Consider the following 19,371-nt stretch of genomic DNA (forward strand, 5'->3'; position numbering starts at 1 on the left):
CTTTATCCTCTGCATCCAGACTGCTTTATACATTCTTGCCAAGATACTTTTTTCCTTCCCCAATCAGCTCTGTCATTCAGATCTTGACATCCTATTTTTTCTTCATTATCATAATACACTTCCTATATCCTCTCCTGACTAACACCCTTCTTCAAATCATATAAGAAACAGCCTGTACACCCATCTGTTTGTGTGTGTGTCTGTGTTGTTTAGCTCCCCTTCCAACACTGGCTGTTTCATTCAGTCACTTTTGAGCAGCTTCTACCCTTTTCAAAATCCTCCATAATTAGACCTCTTCCCTTCTCCCTTCACCAAGCTCCCACTATTTTCTCATTCATATGTAGTCCTTCTTCTATCCCCTGGATCCTTCTGACAGACTCGCAACTGCTGTCATCTTTTCTGTGAATCGCATTGCTGTGTGCCCAGGTAGTGCATTTTTACCACTTGTTTGTAGTCCTTTTCTTCAGGCTTCTTGTTCTCAGTGTGGAAGCTGCTAAGACTTGCCCTTGTCTACCTTGAATTCCTAAAATCTGCCTCCTTTCCAGCAAAGCATAACATTCATTTAGGCCCCTAAATGGGACCCAGATATTTACCTGCTTGTCCTGATTTGGTGGTAGTACACATGACCAGCTGTGTAGCAGAGCTCCATGGATTCCACATTTTCACATGTGTAAAACCCTTTTGGAAATCCACCTGCTTATTTTGGGTCATTAGAACTAGCTTGAGCTCTTCTGGCAGTCAATTTTAGTGATAGCTGGCTCTTTGGGAAATCTGACCTTTAATGGTCACTGTTATAGATAACGGTTTTGATTTTAGTTCTTAAATCACCTATGCTGATTTATGTCTTAATAGCAGTAACTCCCTGCTTAGCTGTATCTCTTTCATGCTACTTTGACAGGTTAGGATTTGCAAAAATAGTTCAGCATTGAGTCCTTCCCTACTGCAGGCCAGTTTCTGAGTGTCAGATAGCATTGCATCCTCATACATACGTGAGTGAAAGCACTTACAGTCCACATGTTTCAGTAATTGATAGCTATATATGGAATTTGTGGGTTGGTCAGTCATTTCCAACCTGTTTATAATTAAAAAGGCATAGGCTGTTGAGTTAAAAAATATTTCCATACAGGTACATGTGGATATGTACTGTTTCACTTAAAAAATAACAAGTTCAAAATAATGTTCAGTTTTTCTCCAAATTTCATACTTTTCTACAAATTTCATACAAGAGCGGTCACTGTTTTCTTCTATAACGGTCTTTTGTGCCTAAGAAACACTTCTTTAATAATTATCTTCAGTCTTTCCCTGTCCAAGTTTAAAGTTACATTCAGACTTGTTTTAATGTATTGGCACATGCATATTTGTCTCTTAACAAGTATTACTGCTGCCTGTATCGATATCAGGCCCTGGAATTTCAATCCGCCAACTTCTCCCTACTGGAGGATTACCAACGTTCCTTTTAGAAAGCATTTCCATTAGTGTAAGGAGAAATAGCGGTGTGTTAAATCAGGAGAGTAAATTTGAAGAAGGAATGGCACCTTCTGCTCAATGGTGCTGGTGTGAATGTGGCTTCCTCATTCTGTGATCTCTTCTAGTGTCACCAAAAGTAGGTAGCTAAGGGTTAGGGAGGTGCAACTAGTTCTTTATAATATCTATTTAAACATATATGTGTAATAATATATAATAAAGTGTTTTTGACTGCATAGCTTTGAATATATTGCCCATATGCTCTTGTTATAATAATCTTGGTTTACTCCTCTCAATGTTTACTAGGTCTGCAGCATTCCCCTGTCATGTCTTAGCTTAGGAGTGTAGTTCCAAAAAGACCAGGTTGTCTCCTTGCATGTAATTGCTTAGTCTCATTGGGTTCAACCAGGCAACTCATATACATAAAGTTAAATGCATGCATATGCCTGGGGTCTGTCTTCATGAGCTTTCTAGGCTTGGGGCATTCTCTCTGCCTCCAAATCTCCATCCACCTTTAATGAGCTGTATAAATAAATACAAAGTACTCTTGATCATTCCATATCCATAAAAATATATTTTATTAGCTGAGAGGTATACAATAATAGAAAATATCAGACCAATCTGATGTTTGAGGGAGCTGTGGGAGGACAGGACAAGTAGCTGCTTCCAAGTGGTTGACAGACCTGAGGCCCCAGCAAGACAGATTTGTAGGTTAACTGTGATAAATGATCTCTGGCTTCATTGACTAAAGCGAGGTCACTCTTCTCGGGGCACTGCCGGCATGCTGCAACGTTGCAGCAAATTCTTGGGGAAGTACTGAGCAAACAGACCAGTTCTTATTTACATTAGAATGAAATTAAGACTTCTCAAAATCAAGATAATAAAATGTTGGATGAGAGGGCAGAGATTTATCAGGCAGTGCTAATGTTTATTTACTAGAACTTATTTTTTTCATTTGTTTGTTTGTTTGTTTGGTTGTGTTGGTTTTTTTTACTTTACAAAAAGTAATAGGTCCAAAAGACAGCTGGGTTGTCCTTCTGTAGTATAAAGGAAAATAGGAAAAAATTGTTTATTGCTCTAACAGGAGCACCCAGTGACAAATTTGAAATCCAGAGTTTGGTTGGCTTTCCTCTGATATATTTTTATTTGGACTTTTTTGGAGAGAAACAATCCAGGTTGTTGAGGGTGGGAGGAAGAAGAGCACAGAGCTTTGACTGGGTCATGTGCCAAAGGTTTATTTCAGCTATTTCTGTGTTTGGGGGGGGGTTTATTCCCTCCTCTTTTTTGGCTCATGTCCAGCCAGTGAGGAAATAAATATGTGAAGAAAGAATGCTATGGAATGTTAACTTCACTGCCGTATTTTCTTCCTTTTATCATGCCCCAAGATTCAGTGAAGTTGATATAAATTCACCATGCCTTCTTTTAAAAAGCATAACAGAAAGGCATTCTTCCTTTAAGAGTCAGACTCTAAAAGGTGATTTTCTTTCACTCAGTTTGGTTTAAGCCTGTAAAAAGCATTAAGTGAAAAATCTGATATATTTGTTAGGGCATTTATTGCATTACTAACTTATATTTTCAGTTCTCAGTGAAAGGTTTATAGAGAACATAAACCTTGAAGAGTTTTTGTTCGGGATTAAAGATATATTTTCCCCATTTTCTGGTGAAATAATAGCTCATAAAATGATTGAGGTGTTAGTAATTATTTTTAGCACTATTATTTTCCAAGGATATTCTGTTCAGCTTGCTGAGGTGCATGAAGAAAGCCTTTAAAAAGCATCCTCCTAATCATAAGATTAATGCCCTTTAAAGAATTTCAAAATAATCAAAAGCTCCTGATTAGATGTCACCACCATGTTGCTGTTTTTCATTAATTACATTTACAGCAAGCAAAGACCTTGTAGTAAACTGTAAATCCAGCATACTCAGAAGTAGTCTGTCATTGTGCAATATACCATGTCTTCCACAATGAATATTGTTAGTACTGGGCTTACTGGGATGCAGAAAGAGTTTAGGTAGATACCTGATTGTTGGTGGAATGTAAAAAAATAAATAATAATAATAATATTAAAAAAAAAAAAAAAAGTAGTTGCTAAATTCTTTCTAGGGCAAAATGGTAAGGGATGTTCTAATTAAAATTTCTTAGGAAATTCTTTCTCTGGGAAATATATGTATCTGAGATGAATCTGCTGAAAAGTGGGTGAAATAATGAATGGAAATGAAATACTTAAGGTTGAAAATATTTAGTGTTCAAATAATTTGTTGTGGTTTTAAGCAGCAGCAGTACCCAGCAGTCACGTTATTTGGAATATCACAACCTGAGATTTCCCTAAAATTAAGGAAAGGGTATGATCATATCATGGAAAGCCACACTCGCAAGTGTGGCTTGAAGTATGCTGTCATTTGACATATAATGTATATTTGCTGCTTAAATGCACTTATTTTTCTTCTCCATGCTGTCTTTAATATTGGCCACACAGACTCAGTTCTCACTCACTTCATCTAATGCTCCAGCATATTATACTAGCAAAAAAGATACCTAGTATCAAATGTTTAAACCTTTATGTAAATGGCATAGAATAGTGGACGGAAAAACACAATACTGTCACGATGATATCTTTTTGCATTAAGCTCTCAACAGTTGGTATTGGGTTTCTTTGGAAAGTTTTGTGTTCCAACATATTTATCAGGAGACATCAGACAGAGCAAGAACGAGGCTGGATGTATGTCAGGCTACGGGAGACAAAAGGAGGGTACTGTTAAGTCTGTTGTATGTTGACTGATTCTCTTTAGGCTTCAGTAATATAAAATTAATACAGTAATATATGTGATACAGCACTAAAAAGTCAAATATAGTGCAGGAAGAGTCAGGGAGAAATAGATTCATATGGAAATTTTGTCCTGAGTTACATTCAGTGATTATCCACATAAACAGATCTGAATGATTTTATGATCTAGTCATGACTGAGCTTAATAGCCATTATCAAACGTGACTTGCTGTGAGGGTCTGGATTGTGTCATTGCCTAGTTTAGGTGTGACCAAACTGCGTCTCTGCAGCCTCACATGATTCACAAACAGTTTAAGTAAACCTGTTTTACTACAGCAACGCCACATGACCAGTGGCAAAGTTGCTTGGGCACTGGGACTAAGTAGTAATCATCTCTAGCTGTGGAAGAAGCAAGCCAACCCTCAGTGCTGAAGCAGCAGGATCTGATCACCATCAAGGAAGGCTCTGCAGGCTGATATTGCTTCCTGCCATTGAAGCTATTAGAGTTGTTTCTTCCTTATTGGTTTTAATTGGGACACGTAAATGTTGTAGTTATGTGACTCGGACTTGGAAGAGTGATCAACTTTGCTATTTGGAGATGTTCAGGATTTTCCTGTCCTGATTCTTTTGGACTGAAACATTACAGGGTTTGGTAGTTAACACGTATTTGTGCTTGAGAGAAACCTAACAGTTCTCAAAAAAGAGATTTGACATCATAGTGCTTCATTCTGAGCAGTTCAGGAGCTGCAGCTATAATAATGGTTTATGTACAGGGTCAGTAGATCCATTTAGAATTTACCAAGTATATAGGAATGACACAGCTAGTGGTAAATGTACAGTAATTAAAGTAAACTAAAAGAACAATAATAAAAAAGTTGCCTGTAATGTTAGAGCCTTCATTCATTGCATTCACGCTTTTCAAGAAATGCTGTTCATCTTGGCGGCTTTCCAGCTAATGGCATCTGGGCAATTGTCAAGTGAGAGTTAGTTCAGGTGTGTCAGGGTTATTACCTTGTTGGACTGCACTGAAAGAACTTACAGCTTCCCGAAGAGGGCTCTCACCTCTTCTAATCTATGTCAACAGCAATACTGAAGAATCAAACCCTGATACTTCTAGCTCTATGCAAATATCCTGAGGAGAATGCTCAGCATTGGTTGTCATGGCTTTTATTTTAATAATAAACATTTTGACCACCTTTTCAATACTTCAGCAGATAAGACTGCTGATACTGTAATACGCATATAATTAAAAGGCATTGAACAAATTTCTAAATTGCCAAAGAAAGATTGTTTCATACGCCTGTATGGAAACTTTGAAGGCCTAAAGACTGGAGTGCAGTGGTGTGCATTTTATTACTCAACCAGGCTGAGTAATAAAATATAGCTTCAATGAGCCTTCAAAAGCTTTAGTCTCTCTTTGCTCATCACCTTCAGTCCTCAGTGCAAACCATAGAGAAAAATGATACCTTCTTTACTTCGTTAGGTTCCCGCCCTGAGGTGCACGTTTTGTGCCTTCGTTTGTACCAAAAGCTAAAAGCGTTGCATCCAAACTGGTGCTCGTTTATTGCAGGGTTTGTGGTGGCTGAATTACCTGCGTGGCACCTCTGTGCAGGCACACCAGGTGTGCTGGGGATGCAGCTCCCAAGTGCGTTTCTGCATGCTAGGGCTGCCATGCAGCTTCTCTGAGGATGGCAGGTGTTCTCGGCAGGGCTGTAGCAACAGAAAATACTGCTGATATTAAGGAAAAAAGGAAATGTTACTTGAGGTAGCCGCTGCTCTGGCCTGTGTGCTGTGTAGCTGTTCTGAGCAGGGTCAAACATATATCCAGAGATGTGAAACAGTCAAGGCACAGAGAGCATCAGCTGGTTGGGAGATAAAGGTATTTGCAAAGAAAACATTGACTGTTTTCTGTGCCATATGATGTTGGCACAGCTTTGTGTCAGCAGAGGCTTAGAGCCTGAGAGAAGGTGGAAAGACTGCCAGCCTCAAGCAGGCTTGGGTGAAAATCCTAAAACTGGGATATGGCCCTTGCAGCCGTGCCACTGTAGGTAAAATACCTGTAAACTTTAAACTCTACTAAATGGTGTGATTGTTCTAGTTAACTGTTGTTTTGTCTTTCAGCACTTCAGGTGACAAGGGATTACATTGAATAAAGAAGCAGAGCTGGGGTTTCCACAGGGAGTTAGGTGCCTCTCCTCCAGGCCATGCTGTAAACTCCAGTCAAGAAATGAATTAATGATATGCTGTGAGAATTGTATCTTGAAATGGAAAATATGCACAGTAAATGATTTTTGCTTTGGGAAGTATTTACCTCATGCTGTTAGGAGTACATAGACAGCATATTATTTCCATTTGTTTTAATGCCCATTTGTCTTAATTATTAATGTGGAGTTGAGCTGCATTCTTTGTTGCATTTAAAAGCAAATCACCCCAAGTTCAGAAGTTCACTGCACATGCCCCAAACTTTTTTTTTTTTCTCAAGAGCTTAAACCAAACTTCAGTGATCTTAGCCATGTTCTGCTTGACCAAATACTGACCTTCCTTTGCAGTAGAAAGACATCCAAACCTGTTTTCTGAAATTAAATCAAATTCTTGTAATCCAATGAGATTTACAACTGCTCAAGTGTAGTCAGATTCATATATGTTTAAAGTGAGTCGGGTTCATATAGTGCTTGTTTTTGTTCATCTAAGGCAGTATATTGCACATGAGACTAAGCTGAAAATTAGAGTGTTTTTGCAAATGTCATCAGAGTAGGTCTGTAAAAATACTCCTAGTATTTCTCAAAACAGCATCTACGTGTTATCTAATGCTCATTGCCAAAGGTTTCTCTGTATTCTGCTGTATGCTACATTTTCTGAAAGCATGTATGTATGCTGTCATGGCTAGTAACTATTCCTCAGTGATTAGTGTGACAGTAAGTGAAGCGTGAATATTGAGACTTGCCATATCATGCATGCCAAGTTACTATATGGCCCAACTGCTGTGAGACAAAACATGCTATTATGTTTTAGACACAAAGCCATATTGTATGAAATTCCATCCTGTCACATACTGAAGGAGGTGTATTTAAAAATCAAATCTTTTTTTTCTTTAGTTCTTTTTGTTAACTTTTTCTGTCTTAGATACTTAACTACTGAACCCCATCAGAACATTCAGCCTTTGTCCCTGTTGAGGAATCATGTTACCAGCTTACATCAGTCAAACAGTTAATATTTGAAGGAGGAGACTTTAAAGAGACTATTGGCAAAAACAAACAAACAAACAATAACAACAACAAAACACCAAAACCAAGCGTTTTGACATTCCAAACAACTGAGTTGATACATTAAATGGGTTTCTCCAAACAATTCTGATATAGTAGAGGTAATTTAAATACATGATCATACAGTGTATTTTTCATAAGTGAAAGAATAGCTTGTCTGTAAACAAAGCAGCAAAATTAGTCATGCATTCCACTAAGGCATCAGTTTTAAGACTGACAGCCTTAGGATTCAGCATGCATATGACTTTTGCAGTGTCCAGAAATGACCTTAGCAGAAGACACGTTATTTGGATAATTTTGTCATTGTTCAAATCTCTATAAACAAAGCTAAGACTTTTATGTAGAACTTCGCATAGTTATAAGTAATTATTTGATCCATGAGTAACTTGGATGATCTTCTTTGGCCTGTGTTACACAAGAGGTGAGACTTGATCCCTCTGGTCCCTTCTGACTTTAAAATCTATAAATGCTTGGAAACTTGATGCTAATAATGTGCCAACTGGAATCTTCAAAGCACTGTATAAACAACTAACCCCCCACAGCCCTACTTGGACTATTATCAGGTCAAGGAAATATAATAATTAGAGCAGAAAGAACTATTTTTGCAGGCTGTGTGATGATTTTTTTCTATTTATTAACTCTTAAGTCTGGTTCTAATTTTGACTGATTTATTCACAATGATTTCATTAGTGGATGTGATTATGTTGCAACCCTAGATACTTTTGTTGTTTTTATATTGCATTTATGTATAATCTGATGATTACTTGATACTTATCTGTGACTTCTTGATTGACTTTGGTTGACTGATACCTTTTTTCTTTCTGAACTGAGAAGGTGACTTTGGCTTCCTAAACCATTCCTCCTCAAAAGACTTTAAATTTATTAATAAATCTTATTTTCTTTTTAAACAAATGCCAGCAATGTACCAGATACTTTGATTACCATTCATACAGTCAAAACAATGGTACTGCTTTATTCAAGAACACTAAGGAACTAGCATTTCATCACCCATAATTTCACCTGCAATTCAGAATTCATTAATTTTTGAATGTTCTTTTCTATGCCTACGGATTAGCTAAGGATGGCACAATTCTTTTTCTTACATTGGAAAGCAATATTTAATGATTTACCTAAGTGACCACATTTTTTTAATATTGCCTTTCATTCAAGACAGAGCAAGTATACGCTGGGTCCTAAAAAGCTCCCACCTGTGTGGGGAAAATAAAAAAAGAATAGCGAAATGATTTGCCAGGACCTCTTGACAAATAATTGGTGCAGGTGGGATTAGGACACAAGACAGGCCTCGCTGACTCAATATAATAACTGGCCCATGGGAATTTTGGATGTGTAGAAGAATTAATGCCAATTCTCCGTGGGTATTCAGCCCTTTTTTTTCCTTTTCTTTGTTGAGACTAGCCTTTTCTCTTGGTATTTTGCTGTGTTCTATAATGAACTTTCCTGTGATTTGAAAAAAGTTGAATGAAGGAATTTCTACAATCTGGTAGTTTAAGGAGTCTAGAATTAATTGTTTTCTAGATTCTAATTTATAGGCAATAACTGTCTCATTCAAGATGCCTTCATTTTGTCATGAACTGAAAATTTGAAAAAAAAAAAAAAAGCACCACAGAAAAATTATGCCCATCAGGAACACTAGAGTTTTTGCATCTGTTTAACTTAGAATAATGTTTCCAAATCCAAACCCTGAGACTTCTGTAAGATTATCGTATCACAGAATCACAGAATGGTTTGGGCTGGAAGGGGCCTTAAAAGACCACCCAGTTCCACACCCCTCACCTTGGTTAGGGACACCTCCCACCAGACCAAGTTGCTCAAAGCCCCATCCAGCCTGGCCTTGAAACTTCCAGGGATCGGGCATCCAAATGTTCTCTGGCTGATGAGAAGTAGTGGCTTAAAGTGGTCAACATTTCTGGGCAATTGGTCCCTGGGTAATTTTTGGATAAATATCCTGTCTGTTCTCAAGACCCGATCAGATATGTGCAGTAGTTTAAAATTCCTGTACAGTTGCTGGAAATTAAGAAGAGAGCCAATTGCATATTTTTTGAAGCATTATAAACATTGGCATGTTATACATATGTTAGCACATGATTTAGTCTACTAATCACTTATACCTACTAGTATATGCCCTAGTAGGTTTGCACTACTATACTACGTGCAAAAATCTCAAGAGCAATATGTGAGGAGATGCTTTTGACTTGTTTTTTTTTTCATACATAGTGTGGACAAGAAAGGTTGTGTCTATGACATTTGAGACAAATCTCTCAGTAGAATAACAATTTAATATTATTTCATTTATAATTTTCAATGTTGTCTATTCCTTGTTGCAGGGTTTTCACCTTATCCTGTATCCTATAAAGTATAAAGTATATCTTTTACCTTATGCAATTCAAATGCATGAAAATATGAGTACTGCTTTGTAATCCATGTTCATTGAACGCTACTCCAGAAAGCCATCTTGAACTGAACAAGAATGAGAATTTGCAAGAAACATGCTGTAGGTTTTCTGATTTTAGAGGATGCCAACACCTTCTTCTTCAAATACTGAAGTATTTCGGACTGCAGTCTACTATACCTGTATTGGTAAACTAGCACAGTGGAAAATAGAAGACCTTTAATATATTTTAGCATTTTTACCTAACAAAAGATCTTTACTGAGCAAAGGCATGACTGAATTTATACAGTTACCTACTAATAGTAGCAACATGATGTCTACAAGATTCAGCACTTCTTCTTGGACTGTGTATTACAAGAAGTTTGGTGGCTTTGGAAACTTAGGAGGTGGCTGTAGAATGGCAGAACAAAGCCACATCCTGATGATCACCATTTTATTTTGTTCCCTCCAAATCTTTTATTTTTAGTCTCTATTTTCATATAATACCCCCAAACATGGGGAGGTAATGCTTTACCTCTCAGTAAAGCACTACATTTTCTCAGAATTCCCTAGGTAGGTTAGAAAAGATAATTCACTTACAATTTAATGTTTGCATTGTATTTACACTTAATGAAGAGTCAGCCTTCTGCCATGTGAATATATGAAAAAGTAAGTCAAAAATAAATCAAAAACACTTCACAAAAGACAAATGTCTTTATGAAACTTGATGTTATATGTTAATTATCATTGAATTTTAAAATCTGATACTTCACAAAGTTGTGTAAATACTACTGTTATTTTAAACTTGGTTTTCATGATTTTAGATAGTAATAAACGCTAGTCTCCAGTGCTGTAAATTCTCAGCCTGTCAGTATGCTCGAAGAAAATGTAAATGAAGGAATCAGAACAGTTGCTTTCTAGATGCTGTTGCTCACAATCCTTTAGTGTACTAGGTAGGGCATTTGTGATATGGTATATTAGGTGCTCTATATATGTAAAATGTGCATGAATTTTGTGCTGTCAATCCAGGAATAATTCATTGACTTTCTAACCTGAGGAATGTGTTTCCCAGTAGCACCCCCAAACAGACTTTGTCTTTATACTGGCTAGCAAGACTCATTTCAACTGTGCTGACTGCAGATGGTATTAGTAAACAGGATAATGAGATTGTTTTTCAGAAAAAACCTTCTTGTTTGTGTTTCAGGCTCAGCTATGTGAATCATGCAGAAGATCTAGCCTCCAAACTACTCCAGTGTTTCCCAAAGAACAGATTGTCAGCACAGGCAGCCCTGAGCCATGAGTATTTCAGTGATCTGCCCCCACGGCTATGGGAGTTAACTGATAGTGAGTATAATCACCTCTGAATCGATTAAAAACAAAGACACTAGTTCACACAGATGCATGTGTGTATACTTGTATGTATGCTAACACTCACATGCAAACTCCTTCATGGACCTGCACATCCACACACAAAATACGTGACAGCAATTGTGTATTTGAAATTACATAGTTAGCTTGACACAGGAAAAAATGGATTTTTTTTTTTTTGCTATCTCTACTCTGCAGTCTGCAGCTAGCTATCTTTGTATTTGATTATGTGTGCAGCCAAGAGAATTATCTGAATTGTCATAAAGCAAAAGGAAAAATACAATTTACATATTTAGTGCTTTTCACTTTATAACATACAGTACTTCTTAACTAGCTGCAGCATACAGGATAAAAATCCAGCTATGTTTGATTCACAGAATCTCTATCTGTTTTAACAGTAACCTTTAAGAAAGGGATTGGCATTCAGAAGTCTGAGAAACACTAAGTAGAAAATTGCTTAATTTCCTGAATTAAACAGTGTAAGAAGAGAATGGGAGATGATATTACTAACTGAGAAAGCTTTCAGAATTTATATCCATCTTTTAATTTATTTTATTAAACAAAATGGTTTCCAGTTGACTTGGCAAATATTATCCTATTGATATGTATTTTGTCAGTTATCTCTTTAATATTTGTAATTCATTTATTTCATACATGTCCATACCTTTTCCAGAGTGTTAAAATTCACCACTATTTATTTTGTGGAAAAATATTACCATGCATGAAATTTTTGATGAAGATTCTGGCATTAAAAATAGGTTTCATAGGGGAATACCAATCACTATTTTGATTTAGCACAATATAAGGAAGGGAAGCATGCTTTCATTAGAACAGTGGTTGCTATTTTCTCCTTTCAAACGTACTGTCATTAGCAAAATATCTAAATCCAGTACGTCAAAGCAAAATTTTCAGATATGCAACAACATAATGTGTGTTTAATTATGGCTAATTTAAAGCTTTGCTTGTAAAAAATGAGTTCACATTCTGAATATTAATCCACAATAGATTTTGTTTACTTCAGTCTCATTAAGAAAACTTTCATTTCCCAAAAGTTTAGCTTTTCCATCCTCAACATCTATAATGGTTACATTTTGAGCTACTTCTGTGGACTGGCACTCCAAGTACCCTACTCCTGACTCTGCTCTAAAGACTCTGCTCTGCCCCATTTGTAGAATGTGAACATTAAAACCGAACTGGCAATACCAATTCTTGTACAGTATAGGCTACATCACAGACCTTGTCCTTGCTCTGCAAAAAGATTCACATTTTCCTCCTCTGCCATTAAACCCTCTGCCCACACCACTCAGTTTTCTGATTGTGGCACTTCACAAGCTGAAAATTCAAAAGGTGCAGTGTAAATTAAGGGTGCTGTTGAAAGTCCGTCTTTGCTGAAATTGATGCAAAGAGATTCATTTCTTCAGGACTAATGAAACATCAAGAATGCCAGTTCATTTATCCTTTTCCACTAAATGGAAAACAAAAATCACTCTTCACTGGTGACATCTCAATCCTTCTGACTGTGTGATTCAGTCTAGCCAGGATTTTGAATTCTGAATTCTGCAGTAGTACTTTTCTGTTAATATGGACTTATTACCCACTTGCCACTTAGTTTATCAGTCAGTGGTTAAATCCAGTTCTATCAGTGAAGTAAATGCCTACACATTATCACTCTGCAGCAGGCTGCCAACAGAGACAGTCTTGTCCTAGTCATTAACAAGCACAATGTATGCAGAACACCAGAGGGGAATTAAAACCACAAAAAATACCTCAGGGTGGTATTTTTAATATGAGAATTTAATTTGTAATTTCACAGATTAAGAATTTTGGCTGCATTAATCCTTTTATCAGCTCACAGCAGGTTATTTGCAGAAGCATAACCATAAGGCGATATTCATTGGCAGAAACACGTCTTTGCATAACGTTAAACATCAGGAGCAGTGAAACCTTTTGAAGGGGGGAGAATAAAGATGAAAAATCATTATATTTTAAAGCAAGGTTCTTCTAAATGCCTCCAGTAAAATTTTGAGTTACAGAAAGACTATTTCTGTGGCTAGTAGATAATCATTATGAAGCATAAATCCAGATGCAAGAAAGGACAATCCCAGTATCAAATACTACAATCGTTTCTATTTAGTATGAGTTGGATATACTTGTAAACATATTTCCAAAACAAAGAAGTCATATACTTTGGAGAGCTGAGAAAATGTTTACTGTGTAGTGAAATTACCACTTTTTGCAATTCTAGTTCTCTGGGTTAATATTTTACATTGGGAAGGACTTGCTATTGATAATTCATTAAATGCAGGTGTAAATACATTGAGACTTCATGCACGATGGAAATGTGCATGATAGTATTCATCACGGAATCTGTTTTGTCCAATTTCATCCTAGTGCTGAACTGCAAATATGGGGATTTAGAACCAAAAACAATGAAAGACTCACAGGTGAAGCAGAAGAAAGAGAGAAAAAAAAAAAAAAAAAAAAAAAAGATTGTATGATTTTCAATCAGAAAATATTGTTTATTTGGAATCATAGTACAGAAGTACAGTGACTCTGCCTAAATCAGATATGTAAAAAAACCACCCCCACCCCCACATACACACAAAAAAACCCACAACCTTAACAACCCTGTCTCTTTCTGTTTTGACTTTAGTACTATGTATTTATATTCTCTGTAATATTTTACAGGATAGCGTTTTGATCTTGTGTTTTATTTTTAAATACGTATGCAAAATTTATTTGAAAGATTTGAGAGTTTATTCACAAAAAGTTTGATTTTTGGTTTCAAGCCAAGGCATAGTTTCAATTGGCTTGGAAATTCAATTTCCAAATAAGATCTAACATCTAGCTGCCGTCAATTTTTTTAAATGTTGCATTAAAAAGACAAGACTTTTGCAATTCTGAAAAAAAAAATAATAAAAAAAAATTGTCAGTGAATACAGTACAGTTTATAAAGTAACACCACCCTCATTCATCTCAGACCTGAGTACTAATCTGTAGATTAAGCCCTGTTACTAAATATGTGTTCTTGTTATTTTCTATTGAAAATAGTAATTTTAGTCCTCCCCCTTTTCTGCTTTCATACCTGAAAGCTCATATTATTGATTTATTTGGATAGAATATGTAATTCAGAATCTGTTACCAAGGACAGCAGAATAGGACATTCAAGATGAGATGTCAAAAATATGGTGTAAAGATCTCATACATAAAAAAATAAAAAATATCTCCACAAAATTACAGCTATACTAGTGAAAACACAAACAAGCAGACAAACAAAACAAAAAAGTACTATGGCCCTGATTAATTCTTTAAACAAGCAGACTGTTAACATTTCCTCATGCAGTCATTCACTGGCAGCTATCTGAGGATATTTTTGTATGGACATTTGCTCTCAAAAGATATTGAAAACCAGCTATTTACCCCATCTTTTTTGAGGCATTTAAAGTAAAAATGAGTTTTCATATCATCAGTGTGTGTCCTTAGCCATTTGTAGTTAGATCCCTATGATTAATGTCATGTCTACTACTAATTAGTTGCCTGGTGTTACGTAGAAATGCAAGAAGGATTTGCTTTATGTGAAAGCTTTTTGAATTTTTGGAATATTTTAAACAAACCTAGTTGTCTTTAACACTTAATAACATTAAGTCTAATAACTCATTTCTACTGGCATTAAGATTTGGAAGACGGAATATGTGATGTCACATTATTGCAAAACCCTGCTGTATATTTTCATGTTCATACTTATTCCTAAATGCTGTCAGAGAGGAAATTTTAAAATGGAAAATATGAATTGCAAAGCAGTGCAAAGACTAGCAAACACTCCCCCTGGAACCAGTTGTGTTTTTTGCTGTTGTTTTGTTTTGTTTATTATTTCATTTTGCTGTGTTGATTGATTTTGGTTTTGTTTTTTTAAAGCAAGGCTTAAGCAATAGAAAATGTGTGCATCATACAGTCTCCATCATACATACCGTTCCTTTGCATTCAGAATTTTTACAGTTCTTATTTGCATAATTGATGGTATATATAAAAGCTGTATTGATTTATTCAGTATTGTGTTTGCCACAGATATTAGCTAATTATTTTTAAATTGCTACTTTTGGGGAAAAAATCAGAGTTTCTGATCTGATGTTCTTTTTTGCAGTGTCTTCTATTTTTACTGTACCGAATGTAAGATTACAACCAGAGACTGGAGAAAGTATGAGAGTCTTTGGAAAAAACAATAGCTACGGCAAAGGTGTATCAAACAGCAAACATTGAAGAATACCTATGTTCACAACAGATAATGCAGGTAAGACATGATTATTGGAAGGTGTATCTGAAAATACTGTTTAGTTTTCTGAAGACACAATATAAAATTGAACTGCACGTTTCTTAAATTACACATGATCAGGCAGATAATCTGTTTTTGCAGTATAGATTTGTCAATAAAATTAGTGTAAATTCTTGGCCTTGTGGGCAGGATCAGTGTGACTGACAGGAAACATTGCTGAAGTCAGTGCCAGCAGATTAAACATTGGGTTGCCTTTAATTTGGACTGATTTTTTTCCCCTAGTAGGATAAGGAAAGATAAAATACCTCTTTCCAGTTCTCTAGTTAAAACTGAGGGCAAGGACAAAAAAAATAATAGTTAGTAGATCCGGTAGCCTTGATAGCAGAAGGATGTTCTTGATGGAGACAGAAGTGTTGACATGTTAATAAATTTGATCGATATCGCTGGATCTGCTTGAACTCTTCTTGTTCTTGGATGGCTTTGATACCCCTTGGGGGTTTGATACCCCATCTTCAGCATAGTTCTTCAGCAGTGAAATAGCATGTAATTTAAGTTCAGATAATAGAACAGAACCAGAGAAGGGCAGGTGAGTAGTGGGGCTGCTTACTGACTTAAGGCAGGGAATGGTTGTTATATCACAGTAGTAACTCTCTTCTGCTGCTCTTGTACCTATTGAAAGGTATACTCTGGTATTTATGTGGTTTATATTTGCATGAAGTCTATCTTCAGCTATGTCTGCTTGTTATGGTATCAGATGTAACTTTCCCTAATGAATTATATTCACTTTTTTACTGCTGTATGTTTACATGCAATGTTTTTTAACCCTGTAATGTGAAAGAGTTCATTCGCCTGGCAGACAACTGCTGAAAACTGAAGTGAATAGATTTCAGTCTTGACAGACTGCCCCAATTTTTGCACATGCTCTTTGGCAGCAAACCATTTAAGATTTTCTAATGTCAGAAATGAGGCTGCCTCAGAGCAGTCTGTTTACATCTTTATTGACAAGCTAATCCCTACTTTTTCCTGGGGCTGTGTCCCTGCAGACATCTCTTCAACCTTGTCTGTTCTAACGTGACATATCATTCATCTAAAGTAAATTTAGAATGTGCCCATCTGTGCTAAAGACCTTTTGTGTGGAAGCTTAAGTACAGAATCTCATTCCTAATGTACAGAATCTCCTTTCTGTTGCCTCCAAACAAATGATTTTTTTCATTTATACAAAATACGTAATAGAAAGTTTTATTTGAAAACCAGCATGTAAGATAACACAAAAGAAAACAGATTGATCATTCCTGCTGAATCTGCTTAAGCAGACACAGACGACTCTTAAAAATTTTATCTGTAAGCAGAAAGAGAGAGCCATGTGTACCTTTGATGTTCATTGCTGTACTGTTGTGACTATTCAACCACAGCTTTAATACAGAAAAGCACCTTTTATTGTATAAGATCTGGAGATGCTTAACAAATGTTAAGTTGGGGTTTGTGTACGTTACTGATTTCAGTTTTCCATCATGGCTTGGGACTGTGTTCTATTAGGTGTGTACAATGCAATAAAGACCAGTTCCTGATTGCAGTATTTGATTTGTTCCTTAATATGGGGGAAAACAGGTAACACTGGAAGAGTATCTGTACAAAATAAAAGTCCTCTTATACTAGTTAGAGAATTGAGGCTTGATCAGATGAAATTAGAATATTAGGGGAGGCAGAAGAAATGTGGACATGGAACCTGGACCTTGCTGAGGAATCGTTTGGATGAATGGAAACCTTTAAAGGAATGAGACCAACAAGCAAGTAGAAAAAACACTCAGTGCTGAGAGTGAAAGGAGCTGGAAAAAAAGACTGAAGTTTTGATAATGTGAAAGGGAGGTCTGCTGAAGGCTTAATCTAAGTAGCAGGTGGCTGTCATTTTAAGTAGTAAAGTAGTGACTGACAAATAGGATGTTGTTATGAGATATTCAGTTAAGGTCTCCATTCACAAGGCTCAGTGAAGCAACAAGACGTACAAAACAAAACAAAACCCCCCCAAAAAAAAAAAAAAAAAACAAAAAAAAAACAGTAGCTTTCCAGACCCATGAAGGTATCAGGTAGGTGAGGTGATTAGTAGATAAACAACAAGTTGTTGAAGTATCAGTGAGAATCATGGATAACATCACACCCAGTGGGGATAAAGAAAAAGTGCCAATCAAAATATGAAAAAAGCAGAGGGAACAAAATACTCATAGACCATCTCTTGGACAAGGCAATACATGTTTTTACCCAACTTCTTGGACAGACTTTGCATATATAGTGTTGGTATGGAAGCTGGGAAGGGGTGGAATCTATTTAACCATAGGTAGATGTTTGCGTCTGAGCTAATTGCTAGACTATCCTTTGCAGTAAAGAGAAAAAAGTACTTCTGGAGCTTGGGTCTTCTTGTCCCAGAGAAGGCATCTAAAATAGATCCAACAAATTGCACTTTTGAAGCAACTGTTCCTTACTATGTGGTGTAAAAAGGAGCCTTTTTTCAAAACATATCTGAGTGCCTCAGTATCCAGGTGTAGAATGACTGGTGTACATGAAAACACAGCAGAGCATTTATGATGGCCTTGTCAAAGGGATAGGATCCTTGCTTCTGACTGTGTTTGCAGAGAACCTGAATTTTGGAGTATGAACAGTCCAGTTCATTTGTATAGTTCACATCTAAAATAGCAGCTCTGTATTTCCATTGCAAATGTTTTGAAGTATTCCAGTATTCATCAGGAAGCTGCTAAAGAGAAATATCTTTAGGCACTTGATCTCTAAATCCTCTCAGGTGATGGGGAAAATGTGGGGGAGGGGGAATAGTGCTGTCTTTATATTTTTATATATATATATATATATATATATATATATACGTATTATTTTTTTACACATTTTTACATTATATTGGAATTTATTAGAAGACAGATGCAAAATAATAATAATAATAATAATAATAATAATAATAACAACAACAACAATAAAAAAGGAACCATCTTCAACTGATTTTACAACCACAGAGGTGCAGAAGAAAATTCTAGTTTTATGTCTTTTGTCTGTTGAGTTTGGTCCTTTCTTCCTCATTTACTATTTTTCAGGGCAGAATAGGGAATAAAATAGAGAGCTCCAACAAACAAACAGTGCCAAATCTTGCTGTGATAATTTAAGAAATTATCACCTCCTGCTGTGCTCTCCGCATGCTTGCCAGAAGCTACTGGCCCAACAGTGCACCCGCTGAATTAAATCCACCTTTCTCTAGGTTTTAGAAAGCAGAGAGGCTAGGCTTTGCCCAGGAGTGGCTGAGGCATTGGCAAACATCAGCATCTGCCAACTTTGGAAGCAGCAATTTCTGGCAGATTGGTGAAGGAGAGGAGCTAAAGGCAGTAACTTCATAAATGGCTGTGTCATCGTTTGTTAGACTTCATCTGCTGCCCTCAGAAATAGCTTCAAGGAGCAGCCGAAGAATCTGGTGCATCCCTGAGAATTTTACTCTGTAAAATATTGTAGTGCTTCAGTTGCTTGACTGCAGCATAGCTGCTTACAAATCCAAAAAATCCCTGAAATAGCAGTAACCTGAGACATGTTTCTGAAAACCTAGATAATGCCTGTCAGACCTCTACTACTAATAGGGTATTTGTGGACTAAATTGTGTCATTGTCATGGACTCCAGGAGAGATACAACACATTATTTCAGTGCCCACGGGGAACGAGATGACATTTGAAGCTACCAAGGTCAATTTTCAGACTGCGCCCAATTGGAGAAAATTAGTAAATATGTAGTAATGAGCTCCATTTTACAGAGAGGAATCAGTCAGCAGTGACTTAGTGTTTCAGGGAGAAAGGGAAGAAATCTTG

The 19,371-nt window shown here is 36.5% G+C and overlaps 1 protein-coding gene across 4 annotated transcripts in view; it reads left to right on the forward strand.

Annotated features, from left to right (window-relative positions):
* Positions 1-19,371, forward strand: part of CDK14 (cyclin dependent kinase 14) — a 332,773-nt gene that overhangs the window by 250,809 nt on the left and 62,593 nt on the right. For all 4 annotated transcript variants that reach the window (XR_011093764.1, XM_068673922.1, XM_068673924.1 and 1 more), the window contains 2 exons: positions 11,086-11,225; positions 15,391-15,537. Coding sequence is in view for 3 of the 4 variants with exons in the window: in XM_068673922.1 (XP_068530023.1) it covers positions 11,086-11,225; positions 15,391-15,506 (256 nt within the window). In the remaining variant the exon portion in view is untranslated. The remainder of the gene's footprint in view (positions 1-11,085; positions 11,226-15,390; positions 15,538-19,371) is intronic.

The sequence above is a fragment of the Anas acuta genome, chromosome 2, assembly GCF_963932015.1.
Source record: "Anas acuta chromosome 2, bAnaAcu1.1, whole genome shotgun sequence".
NCBI classification, from domain to species: Eukaryota; Metazoa; Chordata; class Aves; order Anseriformes; family Anatidae; genus Anas; species Anas acuta.